Here is a 27,552-nt window from a genome sequence, read left to right on the forward strand (position 1 = left end):
GGTAACAAAATCACCTCAGAATCTCCCTGACTTAACAGTTTATTTCTTGCTCATGCTCATATTCAGTGTGGGTCAGCACAGGAGCTCTGTTCATCAAAGTTACTCAGGGACCCAGGCTGAGGGGGCTCTATCTCATTACCTGTTGCCATGCTTAGTAGTCAGGAGAAGGGATAGTGGTTCTTGAAAGCTTCCACTGGAAGCAACATGTCAGAGCATCATAAAAATGTGCAGTTTTAGAAGCACTTAAGTGAGAAACCTAATCAAACAAAAACTCACATTCTTGAGTTCTTTGTACCCTTTCCCCCAACATTGTTGGGTCAGTGAGTGTAAAAAGCCATTGCTTAAGGATGAAGAGAGAATTAGGGGTGTAAATTATAGAAAGATGGGCCCTGATTTGTAGCATTTGGTGATTTCCATGGCGTAAATTATAGAAAGATGTTGCTCATGAGGTACTGAGCCCCATGCCACATCCCAGACTGTATCTTTTCTCTCTTTTTAACATTTACTATGCAATTTTTAAGACATACAGTAAAGATATATGGAAAATAGAATAAACAATGGGGTGCCCGCTATCAGCTTAAGAAACAAAATGTTGGGATCCCTGGGTGGCGCAGCGGTTTAGCGCCTGCCTTTGGCCCAGGGCATGATCCTGGAGACCCAGGATCGAATCCCACGTCGGGCTCCCAGTGCATGGAGCCTGCTTCTCCCTCTGCCTATGTCTCTGCCTCTCTCTCTCTCTCTCTCTCTCTCTCTCTGACTATCGCAAAAAAAAAATTAAAATTGATTTAAAAAAAAAAATGTTACCTGTACCATTAAGCTCCCTTTGTGCTCATCCTCATGTGGGCAGTAAGACAGTAAGTATGTGGATGGAAATATGATCAGTGTTGGGTCAGTATCTGCATCTAAGTGCTATGAAGAAAAATAAAACAAGGTAAGGTAGGTATAGAATGATAACAGTAAAGCTAGTTTGAAAACCCTTCTCTGAGGAGGAGAACTTTGAGCAAAGATCTGAGTGAATTAGCTATGTAAAAAAAAAAAAAAAAAAAAAAAAAAAAAAAAAAAAGCTATGTGAATAGCTGAGGGAAGAGCATTTTAATTGAAGGAATAGCATATGCAGGACCTGAAGCTAGAATCTGCTTGAGGTGCTTGAGGTAGCCATGGTAGCTGAGGTGGAGGAAGAGGGGAAGAGTGTAGGAAATGAGGTCAGAGAGGGAGCCAGAGGGCCAGATGATTTAAGGACTTGTAAACAGGGTAAAGTATTTGAATTTGAATTTAAGGATGGGAAGCCCATGGAGGGTTTTGAGCTGAATAATGACATGATCTCATATACATTTTTAAAAAACACCACCACAACAACACTGTGGCCTGTCATGTTGAGAAGAAGACTAAAGGGGCTAGGGTCTGAAGCAGACACAACACATGGGAAGTATAGTCCAAGTGAGAGACAACAGTGGTCTGAACTTGGTGTGTTGCTGGATGTTTACAGGCTCTCTCAGGGACAAGAAAGGGCCCTGATTTGTAGCATTTGGTGATTTCCATGGTAAGTACTCCCACTGTGGTGATTTCAAGCCACCAGTTGAGGAGGTGAGAAAGGAAGTGCACAGTCAGCTGTCATGAGCCAGTGGAAGCTAGCTTTGGCAAACCATTGCTTGACCTTGGGTGTTTAGCCAGTGATGTGTTTGCAGGGGGCATTCAAGTTTGTCTCCATTTTCTATGGTGGATGGAAGCTGCATCACTTTTTTGTGTTTTTTGTTTTGTTTTGTTTTGTTTTTGTTTTTTTTGTTTTGTTTTTTTGCATCACTTTTTTGGAAGGAGAGGAAATGGAGGTTATGTCAGGGAGAGAGTCCATTTATAATTTCCATCATACTGGGGCCTTTCAAAATAAGCCTAGATGTTGGAGGCCTTGCAGGAGCTTTGGACTCCCTCAGATCCTTTGAAAGTGGAGTTCAGCCCCAAACCTCCCTGCAAACAGGAAGCTGGTTTGAGTTAGAACATAAAATAAAAACCAGCTGATGCCCCTGAATGTTTTTCTCTGCTCCTCCCACTCCACAGAGCCAAAGGAAACTGCCTTTTTTTTTTTTTTTTTTTTTTTTTTTTTTTTTTTTGTCTTTGGATAGTTGTGCAGAAAGTCAGAAAAAGCCAAAACCCATAAATCCTTTGAAAGTAAGCCAGGTTTTGAGCCCAGGCAAACTTCTGCCCGTGGGGTTTCCTAGCCCGGATGTCTGTCCCCTGCCAAGAGTCCTAGGAGGAAAGTGCCTGAGGAACACAAAGTTGCCAGAGATCAGAGCCTGGAACCCAAGCATAGCAGGAAAAGATGGTCTGTAGCAGTTTCTCAAAATGAGCTTCCAGCCCATTTGTAGGTAATGAAATCAACAAAATGGGCCAAGACCAAAATCATTTTTTTTAAAATTTTTATTTATTTATGATAGTCACAGAGAGAGAGAGAGAGAGGCAGAGACACAGGCAGAGGGAGAAGCAGGCTCCATATACCGGGAGCCCGACGTGGGATTCGATCCCGGGTCTCCAGGATCGCGCCCTGGGCCAAAGGCAGGCGCCAAACCGCTGCGCCACCCAGGGATCCCCCCAAAATCATTTTTTAACGAAACAGAACATAATAAAAAACAGAGTATATCACATGCAGTAAGAATAAGTATTATTTTGTGAAACTTTTGTTTCAGTTTTATGCACATGCATACACATTCATGTGTACATGTATCTCTATACAGACTCATGATTTAAACTTATAAACTCTCACTCTTACAATGAGTCATGGTCAAAAATGTTCAACCAAAAACTGGTCTTAAAGGTACGAGTAATTCACATCCCTTTCCTGTTTTAGCTTGCTGTTGAAAAGTCCAGGCTAGTTTCGGAATGAATCCTTTATGGAACTAGTTGATCTGTCCACAAAATACCTACCCAAATTTCTGTCAGAGAGAAGGAAAGCTGAGAAGGAACAGACTGGTCTGATTCTTTGGGATCAAAGCTGAAGCATATGCGAGGGATTGAAGCAAATTTGAATCCAAAGGATTTGCCCAAAATGATTCACTGGAAGAGAATAGGATTTGAGCAGCCTTTTAGCTCACTGCACTTGATTCTGTGACCTTTCCCATCTATGTGGGTAATGCTGGCCTTGGGTTCCTCACTCTCTCTCTTTCTGTCTCTCATCTGCAGTAGGCAGTTAGTGCACTATGAATGTTCCCAAGCACCCCTCCCTCTGGGAGAGCTGGAGGCACAGTGCCAGGATGGGGAGCAGTGCACTGAACTGAGTATCCCCAGGACTTCCCCGGGGGTATTTTGTGCTCTCCAGTCAGTGTGTCTGGTGCTTGGGCCTTTCAGAAAGGTGACTGGGTGCCAAGGCATCATGTGGCTAAGAAAAAGTGAAGAAGGAGGCATTAGTTAGGGCAAACTACCAAGAACACAGAGAGTAGGCTACAGTTAGTTTATCCCACACTAGGTTTAGTGCCTCAGGTAGTCTCCAGGGTAACTGGCATGTCTGGTGCTTGCCAGGTGGCTGTGGGTTGGCCATGGGACTAAACCACGTCTGTCAACGAGAGGACACATGTTGGAATTGCTGCTGCACATCCCCAAGAAGCACAGAAGACTCTTGGGGGCCTTTCTGGGGAATAGGTTTTAACTGTCATGTCCTAGGGGATTTATCATGGTCTTTGGCCACCATAAGGCATTTCTTTCCAACCTAATTCAAGCTAAAATGGTTCTAGGAGAGAAGAATTTAAACCAGCCCTCTAGAAGGACTTTGAATTCTCCAACTGGGGCAGTAAGAGATATAGGAGAGAGTAGGAGAGATCCTAATCACCCTAATTGATTCTGGGTTTCCCCTCTCTAGAAACTGAACTAGGAGTAGACCACCCTGCCACAGACATGAATACTTCTGAAGTATTTCTGGTTCACACCACCCTCCTAGGGCCTCAGAGACTCTCTCTCTCTCTCTCTCTCTCTCTCTTTGGTAAGATTTTATTTATATATTTGAAAGAGAGAGCGAGTGAGAGAGAGTGCAAGCAGTGGGGAGAGAGAGAGGGAGAAGCAGGCTACCCTGCCCAGGAGGGAGCCTGATGGAGGCTCCATCCCAGGACCCCAGGATTATGACCTGAGCTGAAAACAGATGCTTAACCAATTGAGCCACCCAGGCACCCTGGGCCTCTGAGACTCTAAGCAGAGTACAGTCTAGCCTATTTATATGACCTTTCTGCATTCAGATGTCTTTCTCTCTGAGCCAACGGAGAGACCAGGAACATCTCTGAGGAGGGCCAGTACAGAGTCCAGACAGTACTTGAGGGTACTGGACCTGGGGTGGCAAGCAAGATGTTCTGTATCAGAAGTGAAGTGGAGTGAGGAGAGGTTCCAGGGCAGTTTGAATCTCCCATGGTATCATCTAGCAGAAAGGCCAGTGAACTAATTTGAGGTTAGTTCAATGTGTGCCCTGGGGCTGCATCCAGTGTGGGGTAACAATATTGATGGGGAGAGTGATGGTGAATGTTGCATGTGGACATGTCCTCTCAGAATCTCTGAGCACTTTACACAAGTTTCCCTTTCATCTCTGTGGGAGTGGGGCTTAATCATCATAATTAGGGTACTGTGAGCATCTGTGCTATGCTAAATACAACATTAAGCCATGTTTCTGTCTCCTAGGCTCATGGTCTGCATGAACTGACAGATGGTTGGGGTGGGTAGAGTTCTCTGATGGAGGGGAAGAACGTGATGGGATGCAAAGATCAGAGATATTATGAGTCACCTAATTAATACCTAACATTCCTCTGACTCTTGGTAGATCAGAGTAGCCTTTCTTTATGCCTGCCGAGGCACGAAGATCAGTGACTTCCCCTGACTCTCAGAGACCCAAGAAGCCAGTCTGGGGACCCAAGGCTTTATCTTGTAAACTGAGCCTTCCTGGACTGTGGGAGAGTACTTGTTTCTCTGTGGCCATGAAGTTTCTCTGAGCTTTTACTCTTCATTTTCTTTCCCAGGGTCCCCACAGATTGAGCCCTGTTAAAAGCCTGCGGCAGACAGTGGCTTTTTCCTGTGTGATCAAGGGGCCTGTGGCCAGGTTCTGGAGGTTCTGGAGAAGTCAATAACCCCATTTTCCTGAAGAAAGTAGTCAGCATTTGCTGGATGGTCGTGGCTACCTTTAGCACTTCTTCCCAGGCCTGCCCACTCTGTCCATATGTCACTTCTCTGTCTTGCTCTAACAGGTAACCTTGGAGAAGGTCCTTGGAATAACAGTGTCTGGAGGCAGAGGACTTGCCTGTGACCCTCGATCGGGTTTAGTTGCCTACCCTGCCGGGTGAGTACGTTGGAAGAAGGCTTATTGCATGGGAGTTTATAACCATGCAAAACCAGTTGGGATGGGCAGGGGTTTTTTGGTTTCTTCTGATATCTTCAGGTTAATGTTTTGGTAAACATTTTTGTAAAGGAGATACAGGGTCAGGTCAAGGGTTTTTGTTGAATGTTGTCCTTGTTGCCATCCTGTCCTGTTTTGTGGCCAGCCACCCATACATACAGATTCACACTTTATATTACACATACTTCCCAACACCATCTTTAATGTCTACCTCCTAGTCACTTTTAAAAACAGCTTTATTGAAATATGACTCATGTACCAATTTGCCCATTTAAAATGTACAGTTTGGTGGTTTTTTTTTTTTTTAGCATTTCCATAGAGTTGTGGAACCATCACCACAATCAATTTTAGAGCATTTTCATCACCCTGAAAAAAGAACCCCATACCTATTAGCAGCACTCCCCATTTCCCCTCAAGAGTCTCAGCCCCAAGCAATCACTAATCTACTTTCTGTCTCTATAGATTTACCTGTTCTGGGCATTCCATATAGGTAGAATATTTGATCTTCTGTGACTGGCTTTTTTCACTTAGCATAATGTTCTTGATGTTCATACATGTCATAGCAGGTATCAGTACTTCACTTCTTTTTATGGCTGAATAATACTCCATTATGTGGATGTCCTACATTTCATCTAGTCATCACTTGATGGACATGTGGGTTGTTTCCACTTTCTGGCTATTTTATAAAAAATACCACTCTGAACATTTGCCTAGTCTCATCACTTGGAAACATGTCCGTGCCATGGAAGAAAAGTAGGGTTCTGGAACTGGTGTTCATCTATCCCTTGCTGCCTTTTCACTCCTCTGTTCTGCAGATGAGAAACCCCCAGCTGTAGTTTCTTTAGGTTTCTGCAGAAGTGTTTCTTTGGGAGGCTTGGTGCTCTTGCTGCTTCTGGTTCTCTCTGTCAACTTTGCTCCTGGGCATGAGAGCACAAAAATGGGAAGTCTGCACTGCTCTACCTTCCTTCCCCCGCTGTCAGCTTGGGAATGCCAAGTTTCCCAGTGTGATTTCCACAGCAGCTCTTGTAGTTTTTGTACCAGTATATGATTTTCTTAGTTTTATCATCCCATCAAAAATCTGCCTTTATCAAGAACTTCTTCTGTGCCAGGCACATTGTTAAGTATTTTGCAAGGAATGATTTTATTTAATACCCAGAGCAACCCTGTGAGGCAGGTACTATTACTATCCCATTTAGAGAAGGAAACTACGATAAAGAGGTTAAGCAGTTTGCTCAAGGTCACACAGCTAGTAACTGTCTATATTGGGATTTAACCCAAGTAGTCTGACTACAAAGCTCCTTAATCTTAAAATGGTGTGGGATGGGGGAAAACCTGACTTTCTGCTTATTTTGAAAAGCTCCTTTTTGTGTAGCTATCTACCTGCCATGTGAATGAGAAGAGCCCAATTTATGGGCATCTTAATCTATACCAGGTAAACTTCTGCCCCTGGATTCTGGGGTCAGTGCCTTTCCTGAACGCCCCTTTGGCATTGAATGTTGTGGTGGGGTGCTATGAGAGCTATACCGGCTTTACTCTGGAGGCCAAGTTGGCCTCCTTCTCCCACTCCAGAAGCGAGTTGATGAATGACCTCTGTTGCTGGACACCCTGTGCAGCCCGCCTCAGGGGATTTCCATTCGTGCCTGCCTCTGCCTGGGAAAGCCAGGTTCCTTCTTGTTGGAGTTGGGACTAGGACTAGATGTGAGATGGGCAGGAAAGACTTGGGATGCTGCTTGGTATGTGTTGAGCCTAGTGTGCCTGCCCTAGGGATTGTGGAGCTGTGCTCCTTGCATCTTCCCCTCACGCCCCTGACCCCAGGCTTGGTGCTTTAAGGATATGTGTTTCTGTTTGTGGGCAGGTCCCAGCCTGGCACATGTGCCTGGGAGTCATTAGCCTTCCAGGTGGTATATGGAAGCTTCTCTTCTGTGTCATCTAGTAGGTTCCCTCAGTGTGCTTGGCTTGGGTGAGCCCTGGGCAGTGACATGATCTACTCCCTGACCTTTTGATTTCCTAGAACTTCAAGTTCCCTCTTTGCAAATGGCCCCTTTCTGAGTGTTTTCACTTTGCTCTGTGCTAGGGGTCCCCATTGTGCCTCTGAGGTGTCTGGGGACCACTGAAGTCTGTGTGAGCCAAGCAGGCTCTTTCTCTCCCTCCTCTTTTCCTATCTGGTGATCCTAACCCCACCCCCCACTCTCTAGTTCCTACTGTGCTTGTTGCTCTAGGAGCGGCTCAGGTATCCTAGAAACAAGAAGAAAAACAAAACTCAGAAAAGACTCCCGGAGGCCTAGAGGCAAATATCAAACCAAAACAAAGTTTTCTGAAAGGAAATGAAACAGCTCCGAGAGGGTGGGGTAGAGGGAGATGTGTGTCAGGCCGAGGTGGGTGAAGTCTCTGAGCAGAGACCCCTCGGTTTTAGTGGCTCCTGCGTCTCTTCTCCATAGTTCCCCCATTGCTGCTCTCTCCACAGAAAGCCTGCCCCTCACCTGTCACACTTTGAGCTCCCTGCTCCAGGAGGCCAGGTGGTCCCCAGGTAGCCTCTTTGAAGAACTCAATTTAGTTGAACATCTGTAGTTGACTTGGGCCCCTTCCGTAGTTGGCTTGGTAAGGAGTTCAGGTGCTGTAGAACCCAGCACAGCCCCCATTGCAACAGTGGAGCTAGTCCGTCCTGAGAATGGGTTTCTCTTGATCCCGAGTGCCAAAGTGTAGGGCCTGGCCTGGGTGAATGCTCTGGGTAGAGCAGCTGCTAGAGTGGGCGGTGTCCTGGAAAGGTATTGACCCCTAGCCAGCAGCCCAGAGGAGACCTCTTGGTTGCTTTAATTAGGGAATTAGGGAGGAGGAGGGGAAACCAAGATTTCCCAAGAAGGCTCTCCATTTACTCAGTGCATATTAGAAGTTATGCTGAGGCCCCCAGTCCAAAGCACTGGACCAGGTGTGAAATCACAGTATCTCAACCTGAACTGTGTTCTGGTGCCATCTGAGCTAAAGGAGCACAGAACTGCCTTCTTACTGTCTGTGGCAAGCCCTGTGTGGTGGGTTTGCCAGGGAGCGTGTGGGTCTGTGGAGACGGCAGGTGGACTAGAGAGAAGATGCTTGGACTTTGTGCTCTGGTGGGTGTGAGTCATGTGCAGGGGTACTTGCAAGCATCGGTCCCCTCAGTGCCTGTCTTCTGGTTATTCTGCAGGTCTCATACCTGAAACTGAGGCCCCTGAGTTCTTCCTCAGATTATTTGGTCATAGATGCCTTCATTTGTTCAACAGTTATTTGTTGAAAACATGCACTGTTCAGGCATATCATATGTAGCAGTGAACAGGACAGGAAGGGTGACCATTTTTGTGGGATTTAGGTTCAAGAAGGGCAAGCAGACAATAAGCATGTAAGTCCATAAATGAGCAAGATAATATCAGAGATGGTAAATGTTCTGAAGAAAGTAAAACCAAGTGATGGAAAGGAGAGTAAATGAGTAACTTGTGGGGTGCATGGTGGGGGTGGGGCCCGAGAGGCCTACTTTAGGATTGGGTAGTTAAGACTTAGAGGGAGGTAGCATTCAGCTGATATCTGAATGGTCAAGAGGAACAAACTGGTGAGAATCTGACTCCAAAGTTACCCAGGTGGAGGAAGCCTCAAATGTAAGGGTGCCAAGGAGACGAAGAATCGGTTCATTCGTTTGAGGGGCTAACCGGTGGTGGTGGTGGCTAGAGAATAAGTGAGAGGATGGGGGCCCAGGCACTGCATTTTGACCTGGCTTATAAGTCTTGCAGCCCACAGAGATTCATCTCTTATTCTCGAAGGGAATATGTTTAGAGCCCTCTGGGCAGAGAGAAGTACTAGTAGCTCTCCACTGGAACCCATGTTACTCTCTGCCTTTTCTTATGTTTTTGAAGAGGGACTTGTAAAACATCCCAGAAACAGAAATGTCAGTGGGTCCCATGACCTGCCTAAGAGGATTACTTATTTGGAAGGTCCTAGATTGTAGGCATTTAAAGAGGACCACAACCGAGGCTGCCCTCGGAAACATCTTAGACTTATTCTCTCTTAGAATAATTAAAGCTATAAGATTTCCTTTTTGGGAGTTAGTCCAGAGGGACAGTTTATAATTCCACATCTGGGTGAGGATTCTAATGAGTCAGTGGTGTCCAGCAGGTCATGTATGGGATGCCATAGTTGGGGCTCGTGCTGTATATGCTGAGCCCCTGGATCGCGCTTTCCTTGTTAGTGGTGTAGCAGAGTACCTGTCAAGAAGATAGCTTGGAGCACCATGCTGGTTACTCTGCACATTGTCTTCTTCGGTCCCCACAGCCAATTTTGTGAGGTAGATATTATTCTTCCTGTTTTATAGATGAGGAAGCTGAGATTCAGAGAAGTTAAGGAATATGCCCAAGATGACACAGTATGCTAGCAGTTAGGTCTGGCTGGCCCATTTTCTTGTTCTTTTCATCATCATACTGTCCTCAAGTGTCAGTGAGTCCTAAAAGCCCAAGGTAGGGGAGGACCATGCACCTATCCTGGGGCCCTTGTTCTCAGTTCTGCTGATCAGGAGGTTCCTTGACTTTGAGATCTGGTGGCTAGTGACTTAATGATTTATTCATCCATTCACAAGTATTTATTGAGTGCCTATCTTGTAGGCCCTGGGGATGTAAACAAAACCGATAAAGGTACCGCCTGCTCAAGGCTGGCAATCTAGTGATAAAGATAGATCTCCTCTCTCCCCAAAAGTAAATTTTATAGAATATTGCAAGTTGATGTGTGCTTGGAAAAGATACAAGCAATAAACAGCTAGAGGGACTAGGGAATGGCACTAGGCTATGGGGTTGTAATGTTAAATCGTGCTAGAGAGTGACATTTGAGCAAGGTTTGAAGGACCTCTTGTCCCTGTGTGAGTCACCTGATTTTACCTGGTATGAAAGAAGAACTTCCAGGGCACAGGGTCTCCACTTGAACTTCTTGTGTCCTGCTGCCAATACGTGCTGCTGTGTTCATTGCTCATCCCATGCTCCTTTTGTTTCTGCCTTCTGGAAGATGGAGAGTGGTAGGAGGCAGATCCTGTGGGAATGCTGGGCTCTTGGTGATGGCAGCAGGCCTGGACCTGTCCATGGAAGGGGTGTGTTGAGGGCTTGGCCCTTCCCGGTTCAGAGGAGCTCCTGGGCAATGGGCCCAGCACCTGGTACTGGGGCTCCACCACGTGACTCCCGGGCTGAGGCCCCGGGGGACTGAGGCCTCCTTGTCTCTCTGCACCTGCACCCTGGGGTTCTGAATTATAGGACTCAGCCGGTTGGGCCAGCCTAGCCCTTGTCATGGATTTGGGCCAGCAGTGCTACAGGGCACACGTGCAAATGACTGCCTGCAGTGCTGGGTGAGGGCAAGAGTCCCCCGGGGAGGGGGGGTACACTGGGGTGGGGGCACTGAGGCGGAAGGCCAAAGACTGATGAAACTGTACCCCACCCTCCTCTCCCCAGTAGACTGGGGAGCTTGCTCAAGGTCGGAGAAGATTGAGGTGGCTCCTCTATCAGGGTCGTTGAGGTCTCTTCTCTTGGGAGAACCCCAGCCAGCGGGGCACAGTGGGAACCTTGGATGTCTTTGCCAAGTTCTGTCCTCACTTGGGTGGGCATCTGCATTATTGTCCCTACAAGTGGAGCTGTGATACAGCTCTTTCCTCCTCTTCCTCTGTGTTGGGAGGTTTCCATATTTGAATAATTAAAAGTAAAAATTTCAGCTTAGAGATCTATGTCTGTGTGTTTCCCTCCTTTGCACATTTCTCTCCTTTGTGTGACTCCTCCATGCAGTACCTGAGAATTTTCCAGGCTATTCTGGAGGAGGTGTATGAGGGAGGGAGTCAGAGAAGGGAAGGGTTGCCTTACAGCCAGTCATCTCCCTCTCTACACCGTATTTTTACATACACTCACTGCTCTCCTTCCTCCTCCCATCATGGAGCTGAACGTACCAGGAGGTTGAAACAAGATGTTGTAGTCCAGCAAGACTCAGAATTTGTGTGCAGTGACTTAGAAAGTGTATAAGCAGTCTGATGCACTACCCTTGGAAAGTCACGATGCTGGTTCGGGATGATGGGCTTAAAGGAAAACTCAAAAGTGTATTATAGAGCCTATCACCAATTTTTCTGGATTTGGAATTTGGCTGGTTGGAATTTGTGTCAGGTTGGGTTGAGTCAGATCAGCTCTCAGCTGAAGCCCCGTGCCATGGTTTGTGTGTAGCTGTTCAGGAAGTTAGGTAACTTGTAACCACTCAGACTAGAGGTCACTGCTAGAGAGATGAGCCTGTAGAAACGGAGGCCGGCACAGATAACAAGAAAGCTAGAAAACATCAGTTGGCCCAAAAACTTCATGGTGGTGGCAGGCTGGTGTGTGCGTGCGTGTGTGTGATTTTTCATACACTGAATAAAGTATTAAAATCTAAATATCAAAATCTATGACCTTGGGATTATAACAGCCATCGCTTTCATCTGCCCTGTTCTGATTTCCAAATCCTGTAGCCCAAATCCTTTTTACCCTCAAAGTGCCCCAATCTTCTTTCCCTCTTCTCACAGGTTCCTGGCCCGGCACCCTGCATGTTAGGTCAAGTGTGTTTCACGTCTCTCATCTCCAACTTTGCTTTTCTCTTCTTCCCTCAACTCACTCTACTCCGCATTCCCTAGAGCACTGCTTCTGGAATCCTTATTCCCTTTGGCTTTAGCTAAGTGCCCTTGAGCCAGCTACCTTACTGCTCTGATTTCGGTTCTCCATCTGTAAAGTGGGGATAATTGTACTAAGAGCCACAAGGTTATTGTTGAGGATTAGCTAAAACCAGACATCCAGGCTGCTTGGCAGAGTGTCTGCTACCTAGAAAGTGCTTGATAAATGGTAACTCTTATTACCAAGCCCCATGAGCGAGAGCAGAGGATTGGTTACTAAAGGAACTGGAAGCCTTCATGTTTAGAATTCACTGAAACTTTTTTAAGAAAGATTTTATTTATTTACTTGACAGAGGGAGAGAGACAGAAAGGGAGGGAGAAAATGATCAGTGGGGAGGAAGAACAACAGGAGAGGGGGAGAGCAACAACTCCTCACTGAGCCAGGAGCCTGCTTGATCCCAGAACCCTGGGGTCATGATCTGAACCCGAAGGCAGACGCTTATCCGCTTATCCGACTGAGCCACCCAGGTGCCCTAGAGTTCACTGGAACTCTTATGTGGTGCTTTTTAACTTAGCTAGGAGATGGCACTTCCATTTTCCTTCTGTGCTTCTCTGCTGCTGTCCTAGACACTTAGTTTCTCTCTTCAGCACTCCCCCCATCTCTTCCTTGCTACCTTGAGAGAATGAAAAAGCAGATATTTTCTTTTCCTAAGCTTAATCTAGCTCTCCTTTCCTTGGCTGCCTTCCCAGAACAAAAAATAAAGCCTCCTTTGAAGTTTTTACCATTATTGAGGTCCTAACAGGATTTACCTCCATTCTTCCAAAGGAAAAACCTGACAGTCCCTTAGTACCTCGTTCCCCACTTCCAGGGGCCCTTACAGCCTCCTTTCCATGCTTAAGTAGTAGTAATATTAAGATTTGCCACTTGTTTGGCTCCTACTATGTATCAGAAAAAATCATTTATTCATCACAGAAGTCCTAGAGCTAGATCTGAGTGTCTCCTTTATTATAGATATAAGTCAGCATGCTTGTGCCATATCCAGGGTCACCGAGCTGTACATAGGAAAACAAGGGCTCAAACCCTGGTCTCTGCCTCTGAAGCGTACAGTATCCCTACTGCCCCAACAGTGCCTCTGAGGATCCAGGGGTCTGCAGTCCCTCTTTCCAAAGAAGACAAGTGGGGCATGGAGTAGGGAGATCTGGGCCTACTGATGCCCCACAGGACCAAGCTAGTGGACCAAGGGAGGCATTTTCCCATTCAAATGGTTCTTGAGCAACTGCAGTGAGCCAGCCTCTGCTGGGCACAAGAGGCAAAGCCGTCAGGAGAACCAGACCCAGTTCCCATTCTTGCAAAAGGCATGGTCTGGTGGGAGGGTCATCAAAAATAAATGTAAAATTACAGCTCTGATAAAGGTTGCAAAAGATTGATACACTGTGCTTGTTATGAGAGCTATAATATACTGAGGCCATTTGACCTGAGATCTGAAGGAGGACTAAAGATTAACTAGTTGGAAAAGGGAGAGAAGAATGTTCTAGATAAGGGAAACAGTTCCTGTAAAGGGGCATGGCAGGTTAAAGAGAGCGAAAGACTGGTTGGAGCATGGTTCAGGGTGAAGCCGTAGGGTGGCCAGGGGTCATACCACCCAGGGCCTTCATGAGTACTTGAAGGAGTTTGGTTTTAGAAGCCCCCTAGGGCTCATCTTCCAGGAGTGATGCAATCAGATCAGACATGCATGTATGTTTAATATGAAGTGCACTGGAAGTCAGGAGGAGGTCTGGGAGTCCTGGCTCTGCTCTTTCTAGGAACTTTCTGAGCCTAGACTTCCTCATCTCAAAATTCTGGAGGGTTGGACTAGGTGAAATTTAGTCATCTAGCACAAGTGCATTTGATTCCTTCCGTCCTTCCTTCCAGCTCTAAGGTTCTATGAGTCTATCTGTTTGGAGGAATTAGGCTCCTTGTATCCTGGACTGCCCCTAACAGAAGCTGGGCAAGTGTGCATGGGGGTGTGTGTGTTCGGGAAGGGGGAGGGACAGTGATGGGGCACTGGGAAACCCAGTGATGGGTTTCCAAGGCCATCTGACTTTTGTTGTATGTTTAAGGGAAGCAGGAGACTAGAAGTTGGTGTAAGGAGAGAAAGGAGAACAAGGAAAGATGAGCAGATGGAGAGAGAAGAAAGGAAACAGGACGGATTTGGGGAGGGGTTAGAGGAGATGTGACTCAAGAATTCCAAAGCTGTTTGTTGCTCAGCCTGGCAGTTCTGGGCATACATACCTAGTGTACCTCTGAGATCCCTGCGTCTCCGGAGATTACCTGTGGACTGTGCATATTGAAATGGTTTACGGAGCCTAATACGCTAAGCACTCACCAGCAGCTGTACTTGCCAAGTACTTGCTGTACTTGAAGCAAACTTCAAGCTTCTAGCAGGCAGTGGGTTTCCAGTTAAACAAGACTGGTCTGGGGGATGTTGCCCTCGGCTCATTCTGTCCTCATCCCCTGACCTGGCATAGCAGGCCCCACGCTTGCTCCTGTCAGCTACTTCATTAGTAAATGAAGCAGTGAGGCAGGAGGGGCAATGGGCCCAGGCCTGCTAACAGCCACGGAGCCTAAGGGAGAACACTGCCTGGCTACAGCTTTGGACTTCCGGCCATGACTCCTACCACCTGGCCTCCTCTGGAGGCTCTTACCACCTGGAACTGCCTCTGGAAAGTCAGTCTGAACCTGATCCTGTCCACTCTTGCTGCCTGGTTGGAGAGGGTACTTCCTTAAGCAGGCAGGCAGGCAGGCAGGTGAAGTCTCTGATTGTCTTCTGGTAGTCTAGAGGGCCCTTATGGGATTCTCAGGGCGGGGCTCAGGAGTTCCAAGGCACTGAACAGGCCTCCTCAGGCCCTCTTGGGCTCTCTCTGCCCTTCCTCCTAGTCTTACTGAGCCTCCCTGCAGTTCCAGCCTCCTGCCTTCCAACCCCTTCTTCATCTGACACATAGAGGGTGTGGGGTCTACTCCTGCCAGGTACACATGTGGGTGCACACCTGAGAGGCCTAACCCCTCCTTGGAGCACAAATGCTTGTCATACATGTGGCTCCAAGCCTGTGAACTGGCTGTATGCCTGTGGCCTGCTTTGCTCAAAACACATGTACTCTTCTCTCTTGCACCCCTTCCTGAGCTCTGTGTAAGGTCTATGGGGCAGCTGGAGTCCTTGCTGCCATTTGTGGGTATGACCAGAGATGGTGCTGGTGCTTAGGGACCTAGTGGGATAGGCTTCCAGGGAGCCTCCATCCTGCAGATGGAGGCTGCAGAGATAGGCCCTGGTGGGTGGGGAAGAGAAGCAAGAATAGGTTGCTAGAAAGCAATCAGTTGCCCTTGGTGGCAAGCAGAGCTCCTCTGAACTTGCTCTGTGCAGCTCCCTGTGCTGAGTGACCGGAATTCCCAGGTACCCTGGGTGCTCCCAGGGAGCTATGGTTTGGTGCTAAGTCTGTTGTCTCACTCATCTTCCCAGGTGTGTGGTCGTGCTGTTCAATCCCCGGAAACACAAACAGCACCACATCCTCAACAGTTCCAGGTAAATGGGTCTGGGCCCTCAGGGAGTACCTCCCTTCCCTGGGAGCTGTGAGAATGGTACTCTCTGGGGTCTTTGTAGCTCTGTGGACTGGGGCCTGGTTGGGCCCCAGGACTGATAACAAAATGGCACATGTACATTGATGTTTGCTGATCTTGCCTTTTGAGGGGATTCTGCGGGAGCCAGGCTTAGGCCAGGCTGTCAATGCCCTTCTGAGCCTGCCTCATGTCTTGTAGGAAGACCATCACTGCCCTCGCCTTTTCCCCTGATGGCAAGTACTTGGTCACTGGAGAGGTGAGTGAAGAAAGGAGGCTGCAGTCCTCTGAGAAGGGTGGGTGTCCTGGCCTCAGCAGAGAGCTATATGGTTCTTTGCCTAGTTAGGAGTGCTGCCGCTTTGGCTTCCTGGACAGATACTAAATTCTAGTTTTTGCTCTACCTGAAAACAGTGGTTCTTAAGCTTTACTGAGCACCAGAATCATCTGGATTGCTTGGTGAAGTGCACATTGCCAGGCCTACCCCCAGAGTTTCTGATTCGTAGGTCTGCAATGGAACCACAAAATTTGCATTTCTTACAAGTTCCCACATGCTGACTCTGCTGGTTTGGAAAGCAGGCTTTGGAAACCATGGCCTTAAAATGTTCCTTATCCCCGGAGGCCCCCTGCTGGGCACATGAGGACTACCTCTACCTTCTCAGGCTTTGCGGGGAGGCAGAGGCAGAGAAATAGGCCTGAGTGGTAGTGGTTATCAGAATCACTCAAGGAGTTTTGAACAAATACAGAGGTACACACCCTGAAACAGAGATATTGAACAAAATCTGGGGCTATTTTCCCCCAGATAATCATTGTTGTCCTGAGATATTTATCATGTTTTTTGTTTTTTTTAAACCTTTGCCCTGTGTAGCACTCTGTTCTTGACTCTTGGCCAAGGGTCATTAGAGAGATTGTGTGTAGTAGTTGGGGAGATAAGGGCCCTCACTCTGAAAGGCCTGGGGAGGTTATATGCGTCTGCCCTCACTTCTAGTTCTTGCTTCCCTGCAGAGTGGGCACATGCCTGCCGTGCGTGTTTGGGATGTGGCTGAGCATAGCCAGGTGGCAGAGCTGCAGGAGCATAAGTATGGTGTGGCTTGTGTGGCCTTCTCCCCTAGCGCCAAGTACATTGTCTCTGTGGGCTACCAGCACGACATGATCGTCAATGTCTGGGCCTGGAAGGTGAGTGGACTGGGTGGGCTGGCCTGACAGCCTCATGGGGGTTCATGGGCCAGTTGGGGAGCCAGGAAATTGCTGATTTGAACCCCTTCACTCTGTTGATCTCATTCCAGAAAATAGCCTGAAGCAGAAAAAAGCAACTGTGTAGCCAAGTGTGTTGGTAGAAGGGAGCTGGCTAGCTTTATGTCTTTGAGGATCTCCAGGGGAAAGGAATCTCTTCAATTCTTCTAGAAAGAAAGTCTTCTCTCTCCCTTCTTTTTCTGACCAAAAAATCTTGGAAAGGTTATTTTATTTTATTTTTTAAAGATTTTATTTATTTATTCATGAGAGACACACAGAGAGAGGGGCAGAGACACAGGCAGAGGGAGAAGCAGGCTCCATGCAGGGAGCCCGATTCGGGACTCAATCCCAGGTCTCATCCCATGTCTCCAGGACTACACCCTGGGCTGAAGGTGGTGCTAAACCACTGAGCTACCCGGGCTGCCCGAAAGGACCATTTATTTATTTATTTATTTATTTATTTATTTATTTATTTAAATTTTTAAAAAAGATTTTATTTATTCATGAGAGACACACACACAGAGAGGCAGAGACACAGGCAGAGGGAGAAGCAGGCTCCATGGAGGGAGCCTGACGTGGGACTCGATCCCAGGTCTCCAGAATCATACCCTGGGCTAAAGGCGGCGCTAAACCGCTGAGCCACCCTGGGCTGCCCAAGGACCATTTTTTTAAAGTGCAGATCCTATCTAGCCCCTCCTCCATCCTCTGGGCCTCTTTCTTCTTAGCCCCAAGGGGCACAATTTTGATTGTTCCTTTGGCTTTCTCTCCAGAAAAACATTGTGGTGGCCTCCAATAAGGTGTCCAGTCGGGTGACAGCAGTGTCCTTCTCTGAAGATTGCAGCTACTTCGTCACTGCAGGCAACCGGCATATCAAATTCTGGTACCTTGATGACAGTAAGACCTCAAAGGTGAGCTGCTGAAGCTGGATGGAGCCACAGGGCCAGAGCCTGCTTGGCCCTTCCCGGGAGACCCTGGATCACTTGGGCCCCTCTCAGCAGCTGTATAGAAGTTCTGGGTGAGCCAGGTGCTGTGTGGGCTGAGGAGTGGTCTCAAAGAGAGAGAGGGGGTGCTCGCTGTTCCTCCTCCCTCTCCCCAGGGCCTAGCTTGCTGGGGCAGGCTCCGGGGTGGATGGGCGGCAGCAGTGGTGCATCTCCACAGGTGAATGCCACCGTGCCTCTGCTAGGCCGTTCGGGGCTGCTGGGAGAGCTTCGGAACAACCTGTTCACTGACGTGGCGTGTGGCCGAGGGAAGAAGGCTGACAGCACCTTCTGCATCACATCCTCGGGGCTGCTGTGCGAGTTCAGCGACAGGAGGCTTTTGGATAAGTGGGTGGAGCTGAGAGTAAGCACCTCTGGCCCCATGGGTAGGGGCTGGCTGCCCATTTGTCAGCTCAGGGGAGATCTGATGCTTCTGGCTCTGTAGCAGGGGACTCATGCCTCATGCATGCAGGAGACTGCAGGAGAGAGGAGTTTGGGGGGAGCCAGAACTTGGCCTAGTTCCATGGAGATCTATATAACTCCCTCCTCTCTGCTTTCTCTTTCCACCTTTCTTTTCCCTGCTTCCCTCTTCTGCTCAGAATACAGACAGCTTCACAGTAAGTGGTGCTTAGATCCTCCTGTCTTTCTCATGCTGTTTCTTTCTCTTTGCTGGTCTCTTTCTACTTTGTCCTCTTTGTCAAAACCTCTTGTGCCTTAGAAGGGTCCCTGGCCCTCATCCCCCAACTGCACGTGGCTGTGGGCCCTCTGGCCACCTGCTGCTGGAGGGAGGGGCATCTCTAGATAACAGCTGAGGGGCTCAGGCCAGAGCAGCTGGGCAGCTTTCTCCTTGCTCCTGCCTCGGCTGGTCTGTCCTCTTGGCAGGCGACTGTTATGGAGGGATTGGGCAGGTGACCTTTGCTGACTTGAGCCCCTCTGCCTGCAGACCACTGTGGCACACTGCATCTCTGTGAGCCAAGACTACATCTTCTGTGGCTGTGCTGATGGCACCGTGCGCCTCTTCAATCCCTCTAACCTGCACTTCCTCAGCACACTGCCCCGGCCCCATGCCCTGGGGACAGACATTGCCAGCGTCACTGAGGCCAGGTGAGCTATGTGGGTCTGCTGCCTCCACTCAGATCCTCACTCTGGGCCCAGCCTTCCCTGGTTGTGCTTCAGGAAACAAAGTGAAGAGTGTATCAGTGCCCCAGTGATTGCCAGAGGAACACCTCTGTAGACCTACAAATTTGGTTAATGGATACTGTTTGCCACTGAGGAGACCTCACACTGTGGGGAACCAGGGAGTTTCTCAGTAAGTGGGTGTTAGGGCTTATTGTATGATCTGGACTTGAATTCGGTGATTTTAGGAATGGTTCCAGGGACTGAAGTTTTGCTCTGGTTAGGTGCTGTCAGGAAGTCGAGGCAGTTCCACAATTGGATATCTTAATAATCTTTATCTACGAGGTAGAAGGGAAGGTGTGGGGCTAGAGCTGTAATTGGTAAAGAAGCAGCAGTCAATCACGATAGATGGGAATGGAAATGTTTGGTCATTTTAGTGGTTTGTTGTACAGTGATGTGCATTTATCTTCACTCTCAGACACGATTATGGGGTGGGGGGTGTCTTGCTTTTGTTCGACTGTCATGGCCGCAGAGTTACCTCGTCTGATTTTGGTGTTCTTGGCATTGTTTGTGTTTCTCATGAGAACACGATGGTCCAACAGCCAGTGTCAGATTAGCTCCCTACTGACAGCTGTCAGAGGCTGCTTTTTTCTTTCTCAAGCAGTTACTACCCCCTGCAGGTCTGGAGAGGGCTTGCCATGCTCACTCTCCTTCCTTTGTGGTTTGGCTTGTTTCATTCTTTTCAATCCTTCATTTCTTTTCTTTTCTTTTTTTTTTAAGATTTTATTTATTTATTTGAGAGAGTGCACACAAGCAGGAGGGAGGGGAGAGAGAGAGGGAGAAGCAGGCTCCCCGCTGAGCAGGGAGCCGATGCGGGGCTTGATGCCAGGACCCTAGGATCATGACCCAAGCCAAAAATGTACACTTAACCAACTGAGCCACCCAGGCACCCCCAATCCTTCATGTCATCAGCTCTTTACTCATTATTTGCCCTGTCCTCTCTTCCCCACAGTCGCCTCTTCTCTGGGGTGGCCAACGCCAGGTATCCAGATACCATTGCCTTGACCTTTGATCCTACCAATCAGTGGCTGTCTTGTGTATACAACGACCACAGCATTTATGTTTGGGATGTGAGGGACCCCAAAAAAGTGGGCAAGGTGTACTCGGCTCTCTATCATTCCTCTTGCGTCTGGAGTGTGGAGGTATGTATGTGGGCTGGGCTGGCTTGGCCTGGGACTGACCAGGTTTGCTGGGGTACTATGTGAGGTGGGAATTGGGGATCCCTGAGCATAAAGTTATATTCCTGCTGCCTCCTTGTTTCTCCTGCAACATTCTTGTGTATCCACAAATCTTCAGATGGGTGCCATGGATTGAGCTTGAATTTTAGTGCTTATGTATCTCAGGCTTCTTCCATTGTATGCCTGTCTCTCCTTAGCTTTGCCTCATCCTAAGCTGGCTGATCTTGGACAAGTTACTGACTTCAGTCTCAATTTCCTGAACTATAAATTGATGTATCTGATTTATCTAGTTGTCCTAAGAATTAATTGAAATGATATTAATGGAGACGTGGAAGGATGCTTGGCTAAGTGGTTTGCCTGTAGTGATTATAGAGAGTATCTGATATAATGGCTTGTTTACCATGTGACAAACACTGGGCTAAGTGCCAGCCAGTGTTCTCTCTTTAACCTCGCTCTCTTCCATGTCTTCAGGCAGGTAAAGGACTGCCCCCTAACTGGAGAGCTGACTTTGTTCCCTCTGGCCCTCAGGTTTACCCTGAAGTGAAGGACAGTAACCAGGCCTGCCTGCCCCCAAGTTCCTTTATCACCTGTTCCTCAGACAATACCATCCGCCTGTGGAATATGGAGAGCTCCGGAGTGCACGGCTCCACCCTGCACCGAAACATCCTCAGCAATGTGAGCCTTGGGCACCAACTCCATACTTAGGCCTCATATCCCCTCAGCCTTCATACCTCCTTCTCAGGAACTGGGTCCCCAGATTTTGATCTACCCAGCTTGGATTTGGCCGGGCTCCTCGGGCCAGGGGTTTATCTTGTCCAGCATTCTTCCCCCTTGCAGCTGTACTAGGTCAGGCCTGCCTTATCCACCTCCCTTCCTGGCCTGCTCCACTAGGACCTCATTAAGATCATCTATGTGGATGGGAACACTCAGGCCCTGCTGGACACTGAGCTGCCTGGAGGAGACAAAGCCGACACGTCCCTGATGGATCCCCGTGTGGGCATCCGCTCTGTGTGTATCAGCCCCAACGGACAGCATCTAGCTTCTGGGGACCGTGTAGGCACGCTTAGGTAATGCCAGGCCTGAAGTGGTCCTGACTGCCTCCCACAGCGCAGGCTGGAGGGGGTGAGGTCCTGAAGGACAGAGCTTTAGAAACATTGGCTCAAAATGATTGGGGAACAAGATGTCTATATACAAGGGAAAGATAATAACTTTATGATGAAGAAACCCAGCAGAAACCATCCTAACCATGTGATTAAGCTTAGCATCCCCATATCAGGATCACAAAGCCTGTACATAATATGACTCACTAAGAAGGACGTAATAGGACTTCTGTGGTTTTCTTGTCCCAAATGCATAAACTCAGTCTAATCATGGGGAAACACCAGGCAGACTCAGAAGACAGAGTCATCAGTACTGTTCCAAAGAGTATTGGAGAGTGAGCAATACTCCTCAAAAGCATCAAGGTCATGAAAGATAAGGAAAGATTGAACTGTCACCGACTACAGGAGACTAAGGAGAAATTATAACTAAGTACAGTTTGGACTCTTGATAGGATCCTGAATTCAGGAAAAAAGATTGTGGAAAAATGTGAAATTAAAATAAAATTTTAATTAATAGCACTGTACCAACGGAAATTTCCTGGTTCTGATATTTGAACTGTTAACATGGAAAATCTCTGTACTCAATGCCACTCTTCTGTATGCCTAACAGTTCGAAAATAAATAAAAATGTAATTTTAAAAACAGGTTTGAGGGAGAAGATAGAGCAGAGGATGGAGGGTGAGTCTTTCCTGCTGTAATCTGGCAATGACCTCTTCCCTCTACTCACCTTTGCAGGGTGCATGAGCTGCAGTCCTTGAGTGAGATGCTAAAGGTAGAGGCCCATGACTCAGAAATTCTGTGCTTGGAGTACTCTAAGCCAGACACAGGTAAGAAGGATGCCTGGTATCTAGCCCAGAGTGGCACAGGGCTCCTCTAGTCCTGCTAGTGCCACTTGCATCTGTCCTGGCTCTTGAATGTAGGACTGAACATTGTTTAAAGCACTGGGTGTCTTCGTGGGTTTAGAGGAGGACAGCTCCCTTCCTGTTCCATGGTTCACTTGGCTTAGAGTTATGGGGCTCAGGTCCTGTGGGCCTTTTGCTGGGCCCAGATGGAGGCCTGCTCTGGGCACTCACAGGCTGATGGAGTTCTTTCATCCCCAGGTCTGAAGCTGCTGGCATCAGCGAGCCGGGACAGGCTCATCCATGTGTTAGATGCTGGCCGTGAGTATAGCCTGCAGCAGACGTTGGATGAGCACTCATCCTCCATCACTGCTGTCAAGTTTGCAGGTGGGGGCAGGGCAATTGAGATACATCTTGCCACCTACCACTAACATCCTCCATCCCCACCCCAAGTGCCCCCAGCCTCCTGCCTCCATGAAGAGGGTGTGCAGGTCACAGGGGGGTGTTGGACAGCAGCTAGGAGGCCTGGGGCCAGGAAGGCGAGTGGAATGTAGACTCTTTGTCTAGGGAACCCTCAGGCAGACAGCTTGCCTGAGGATAGAGAATGGCTAGCTTAGGTTTGGAGAGAAGCATCCTGATTTAATTAGTTGTCTGGGTCATGTAGAAAGCTCAGCAGTGGGGTAATAGAGGAAGGGCTGGCCCCCTTGTGGTGAAAGCAGTGGGAAGAGCTAGGACCCCCTCTTCCATAGCCAGCGATGGGCAAGTCCGCATGATCAGCTGTGGAGCAGACAAGAGCATTTACTTCCGCACTGCACAGAAGGTGAGGGTATGGGGCTTCCCTAAATGGGGAGGGGTTGGGAGGTGGGGGTTTCTACCTTTTCCCCAGCTGAGGTTGTAAGAGTTGAAGGGGGGGTGAAAGCAGGGCTCTCTGGGCCTGTTGGGCCCACACGCTCTACCCTTGCAGTCTGGAGATGGAGTACAGTTTACACGGACACACCATGTGGTACGGAAGACGACCCTCTATGATATGGATGTGGAGCCCAGCTGGAAGTACACAGCCATTGGCTGCCAGGACCGAAATATTCGGTGGGCATCCTCTTCTCCAACCATCTGATTGCATTCCTTCATGCCCGAGGGGGTCAGCTCTAGGCAGCTCTCTCCCCACTTCTATCTTTTTTGTCCAGGTCTTTGTGCCCCCTTGAACCTACAGGGCACTTTGCATACCTGAGAGGTGGTGTAGCCCCTTTGGTGTTGGGGAGTGGCTCCCAGAGAAAACAGGGCTGGGACTGAATGCAGGGGTCTCTGCCACCCAGCTGTGCTTGATCATGGCCTCCTCATGTGAGCAAGAGTATGCTTCTTTACAGGATCTTTAACATCAGCAGTGGGAAGCAAAAGAAGCTGTTTAAAGGGTCACAGGGTGAGGACGGCACTCTGATTAAGGTAAGGGCCCAGGAGGAATTGCCCTGGGCCAGAGAAAGGAATGACAGATAAACTAGGTGGAAAGGGACTGGTGCTGCCCTGTCCTCTGCCAGCTGTGTGTCCCATCCCTAGGTGCAGACAGACCCCTCGGGGATCTACATTGCCACCAGCTGTTCTGACAAGAACCTTTCCATTTTCGACTTCTCTTCAGGCGAGTGCGTGGCCACCATGTTTGGCCACTCAGGTGAGTGTCGTTGCCCCAGTACTCTACTGCTGGAACTTTACTCTTTCTTCTTTTACTTTCTTGGGAGCTAGCAGAGCTGTCTGCCCCTCCCTTCCAACCAACCATCCACTTCCACTATTGGGACAGGGCTTGGCTGGGACTTTAGGGAAGCTCAGAGGCCATATTCTTTGTTCCTCACAGAGATTGTCACTGGCATGAAGTTTAGTAATGACTGCAAACATCTCATCTCTGTGTCAGGAGACAGGTGAGCAGAAGCCCACTTCCCTGACATACAGATTTTTCCTGAGACACACACACACTCTTCCCCCTCCCCTCTCTTTGCATTAGTGATGTCTCTTGGAAATAGGGCTGAGCAGGGATATTTCTTGGTTGGGCCTGATGTGGCACTGGAGGGTGGCTCTGGTCTTCTTGCTGACCCATAGAGAAGGGGAACTAGTGGTGTTCCACTCCAGAGGCCTAACCTCTCTCTCCCTCACCCGCCTCTGTGGCTCTACCCAGCTGTATATTTGTGTGGCGCCTGAGCTCTGAGATGACCATCAGTATGAGGCAGCGTCTGGCTGAACTGCGCCAGCGTCAGCGTGGAGGCAAGCAGCAGGGACCATCCTCTCCCCAAAGAGCTGCAGGACCCAACAGGTGAGAACAGAGTATGGATATGGGCTAGTGGTGGGTGGTCATCCAGACTGCTTGCTGCCTCAGTGCTTCCCCTTCTTGCTCTGGACTTGCCATTCACCTGTACCTCCTGACTCCTGGATCGCCCAACACCTGTTTCTTACCTGAAGACCCACGAAGGTTGTTCCTCTTCCTGCATTGAGTTTCCTCTCTCCATGGCCTTCCTTGTCTTGGACTCAGGCACGAGGCGCCATCGATGCTATCTCCTGGACCAGCTTTGTCATCAGACAGTGACAAGGAGGGAGAAGATGAGGGCACCGAAGAAGAAGAGCTTCCAGCTCTGCCCATCCTTGCCAAGGGTACCAAAAAAGAGCCAGGTGTGTGGATGTCTGGAGTAGGGCCAGATAGGCACCAGTTGGCACAGTAGCTACATATGCCCTTTCTGGGGCCGGGGGTGGAGAGCAGGGCTAGCCGCGGAAACCAGAACATCACTGTGGCCACCCAGGGGTATAAGCTGGTGCAGTGCCAGGGCTCTGGGTGTGTGGGCAGGAGACACTCTCTCTGACTGCTTTGCCTGTCTCTGTCTAGCCTCAGTGCCCAGCCCAGCCCTGCCCCGAAGCTTGTCCCACTGGGAGATGAGTCGGGTGAGTCACCATTGTTAAAAATGCCCTTCCAAGGTCACAGGGCTGGAGGAGGGTAAAAGCAGGTCTCTCTGAGCTTGCCTGCATGTTGTACCCCTCGTGTCCAAGGAAGGGCCTTGTGGGAGAGTTTGAGCAGCTTGGCTGGTCCCAGATTAGGGATGATGAAGCCTCGGGAGTCTCCTTCTTGTGGGCCAGGTGGGGTGGCCTGCAAAGGCTAGTCACCACTAGAAGAAGTGCTCCATCTATTCAGCTGCCTGGGGGGCCTGGGAGTAAATGTGAATGAAGAACAGGTTGAGATAAGGAGTGGACAAGGGGGGCCTGAGCCAAACAGAGCTATAGTTCAAGGGGGGCGCCTGGGTGGCTCATTCAGTTAAGCGTCTGACTCTTGGTTTCAGCTTGTGATGATCTCAGTGTCATGGGATCGAGCCCCAAGGGCCCCCATTTTGGGCCCCTTGTTGGGCCCTGCTTAGGGCTCCACACTAGATCAGAGGAGAGTTTGTCCCTCTCCCTCTTCCTTTGCCCCGCCCCCTTGTGCCCATGCATGCACGTGTGCACACTCTCTCAAATAAGTAAATAAATATATACACACATACATAAAATATTTTTAAAAACCTGAAGTTCGAGAACATCAAAGTTTCAAAGAGTGGAAATCTTGAGAAACTGTAGTTCTAAAGACTCTAGGTTGGTGGTGAGGTCAGAACTTCCAGAGCAGTTATTTAGAGGGAAAGGGCCATGAGAGGACCAGTAACTGGGCTGCTACTTCAGAGCAGCCAGAAGGAGGATAAAGGCTGTCTGTGCAAGTCCCACAGCAGTCCAGCCCTCACTTGTGCCTTGTCAAGACTTCACATGGCAACACCTTCCTTGTCAGTAGCAGTTCTGTGGATTGGTGGTGTTGTGGGGCCTCTAGTGCCTTCTGACCAAGCCAGGGACTCAAGGTTGGACTACTGGTTTGTCCTTGATGCTGTGACTAGACCTGGGGCTGTCCTCAGAAAAAGGGACGTTTTAGAGATTACCAGCTGTGAGATGTCTGTGACACCAGGTGAAGGCTGAGACTGGAAGGTCTAAGGGCAGAGACTGAAGCTAAGAGCATGAACTCTGGAGCCAGACTACTTGAGTTGTAACCTCAAACAAGCAGGCCACTCACTGTCTGTGGGACTAGATAAATTACCTAAGCCAACTGTGCTTTAGTTTTCCCAGCTATAAAAATGAGGATAATAAAACCTACTTCATAGGGTTGTGGGGATTAAATGAGTGAATATGTGTACATAAGGTGCATGGCACACAGTGATCTATTAGTGTTTGCTGATACTACTGTATGGTGGTTGTGACCACTCCCCCACCCCTGCCTCACATCAGGCACAGGAGACGGTGGAGTTCCTGGCCCCAGTGCCTGCAGCCAACCAAGGACCCAGAAGAAGGGGCCGCTGGGCTCAGCCAGGTGTGGAGCTGAGTGTCCGCTCCATGCTGGACCTGCGGCAGCTAGAGACAATGGCCCCAAGCCCTCGAGGCGCTAGCCAAGACTTGCTGGCGATGACCCCATCTTGTCCTGGGAAGCATGGTCAGCAGGCCCCTGAGACCTCACATACTAGCCAGGTGAGCCAGCTTTCTCCTAGCAGCCTAGAGATCTCCAAGCAGCCTTAGCCAGCCTTATACCAAAATCTGGGGCCTGAGCACTGGACCAGCTCTGCTTGCTCTGCTCCTGTGGCACATGGGTAACCTGGATTGCAAAGGTTCACACTGGCTAAGTTGTATGGTCTGGTGATTGGGGTGGTACCCTTTGTCCTGGGCCAGGTTTCTTGCAGGGCTCATCATATTAAGTGGTGGCTAGAGGTTGGTAGCCTGGTGTATGACAGATTATTATACGAGAAACTCAAGAACATTAGCTAGAATTCTCCTCAGGGTTGGAATATTCAGCTTCCTCCAGAATTGATGCACATCAAATCCTTGCCCACTTCCACGTCTTTTCCCATTAGCAACCTCAGTTAACGCCTCTTTGTGTGTTCCCAGAACGAAAAGCCCCCTCGGCCTCAGGCCTCCCAACCCTGTTCCTGTCCCCACATTATTCGATTGCTGTCCCAAGAGGAAGGGGTATTTGCCCAAGATCTGGAGCCTGCACCCATCGAAGATGGTATTGTCTACCCGGAGCCGAGTGACAGCCCCACCCTGGATACCAGGCAAGGGTCCTTCCCTCACCAGACCTCAGGGGCCATGCGGTATTTCCCAGACTTCCCTTCCCTGAGTGTTCCTTAGTTAGGGGAGGACTGGCTCAGGTTCCTCAGGGCTCGCTCACCACTTTGCCCCTGCCACATCTCCAGTCCCACTTCCAGGTTGGGGAGAAGAAAGAAGCCAGGTGTTAGTGAGGCTGCTCAGTCCTGCTAACTGCCTCTTCTTTCCTCTGCTCGCCTTCCTGGAAGTGAGTTTCAGGTTCAGGCTCCATCCCGAGGGACCCTGGGAAGAGTGTATCCAGGCAGCAGGGGCTCCGAGAAGCACAGTCCTGACAGTGCCTGCTCTGTGGATTATAGTAGCAGCCGGCTTTCCAGTCCTGAGCACCCCAATGAAGGTGAGGCCGCAGCTT

At 49.0% G+C, this 27,552-nt stretch overlaps 1 protein-coding gene across 2 annotated transcripts in view; it reads left to right on the top strand.

Annotated features, from left to right (window-relative positions):
* MAPKBP1 (mitogen-activated protein kinase binding protein 1) overlaps positions 1-27,552 on the top strand; it is a 51,736-nt gene that overhangs the window by 18,916 nt on the left and 5,268 nt on the right. For both annotated transcript variants that reach the window (XM_055316698.1, XM_055316699.1), the window contains exons 3-25: positions 5,208-5,299; positions 15,470-15,532; positions 15,766-15,823; positions 16,567-16,737; positions 17,565-17,702; positions 17,953-18,135; positions 18,715-18,875; positions 19,900-20,089; positions 20,654-20,800; positions 21,017-21,192; positions 21,961-22,052; positions 22,326-22,451; positions 22,814-22,884; positions 23,029-23,150; positions 23,429-23,504; positions 23,616-23,727; positions 23,908-23,971; positions 24,226-24,360; positions 24,577-24,713; positions 24,925-24,980; positions 26,334-26,570; positions 26,985-27,151; positions 27,392-27,537. In XM_055316698.1, coding sequence (XP_055172673.1) covers positions 5,208-5,299; positions 15,470-15,532; positions 15,766-15,823; positions 16,567-16,737; positions 17,565-17,702; positions 17,953-18,135; positions 18,715-18,875; positions 19,900-20,089; positions 20,654-20,800; positions 21,017-21,192; positions 21,961-22,052; positions 22,326-22,451; positions 22,814-22,884; positions 23,029-23,150; positions 23,429-23,504; positions 23,616-23,727; positions 23,908-23,971; positions 24,226-24,360; positions 24,577-24,713; positions 24,925-24,980; positions 26,334-26,570; positions 26,985-27,151; positions 27,392-27,537 — 2,920 coding nt within the window. The remainder of the gene's footprint in view (positions 1-5,207; positions 5,300-15,469; positions 15,533-15,765; positions 15,824-16,566; positions 16,738-17,564; positions 17,703-17,952; positions 18,136-18,714; positions 18,876-19,899; positions 20,090-20,653; positions 20,801-21,016; positions 21,193-21,960; positions 22,053-22,325; positions 22,452-22,813; positions 22,885-23,028; positions 23,151-23,428; positions 23,505-23,615; positions 23,728-23,907; positions 23,972-24,225; positions 24,361-24,576; positions 24,714-24,924; positions 24,981-26,333; positions 26,571-26,984; positions 27,152-27,391; positions 27,538-27,552) is intronic.

Source organism: Nyctereutes procyonoides, unplaced genomic scaffold (assembly GCF_905146905.1).
Source record: "Nyctereutes procyonoides isolate TBG_1078 unplaced genomic scaffold, NYPRO_anot_genome, whole genome shotgun sequence".
Lineage (NCBI taxonomy): Eukaryota > Metazoa > Chordata > Mammalia > Carnivora > Canidae > Nyctereutes > Nyctereutes procyonoides.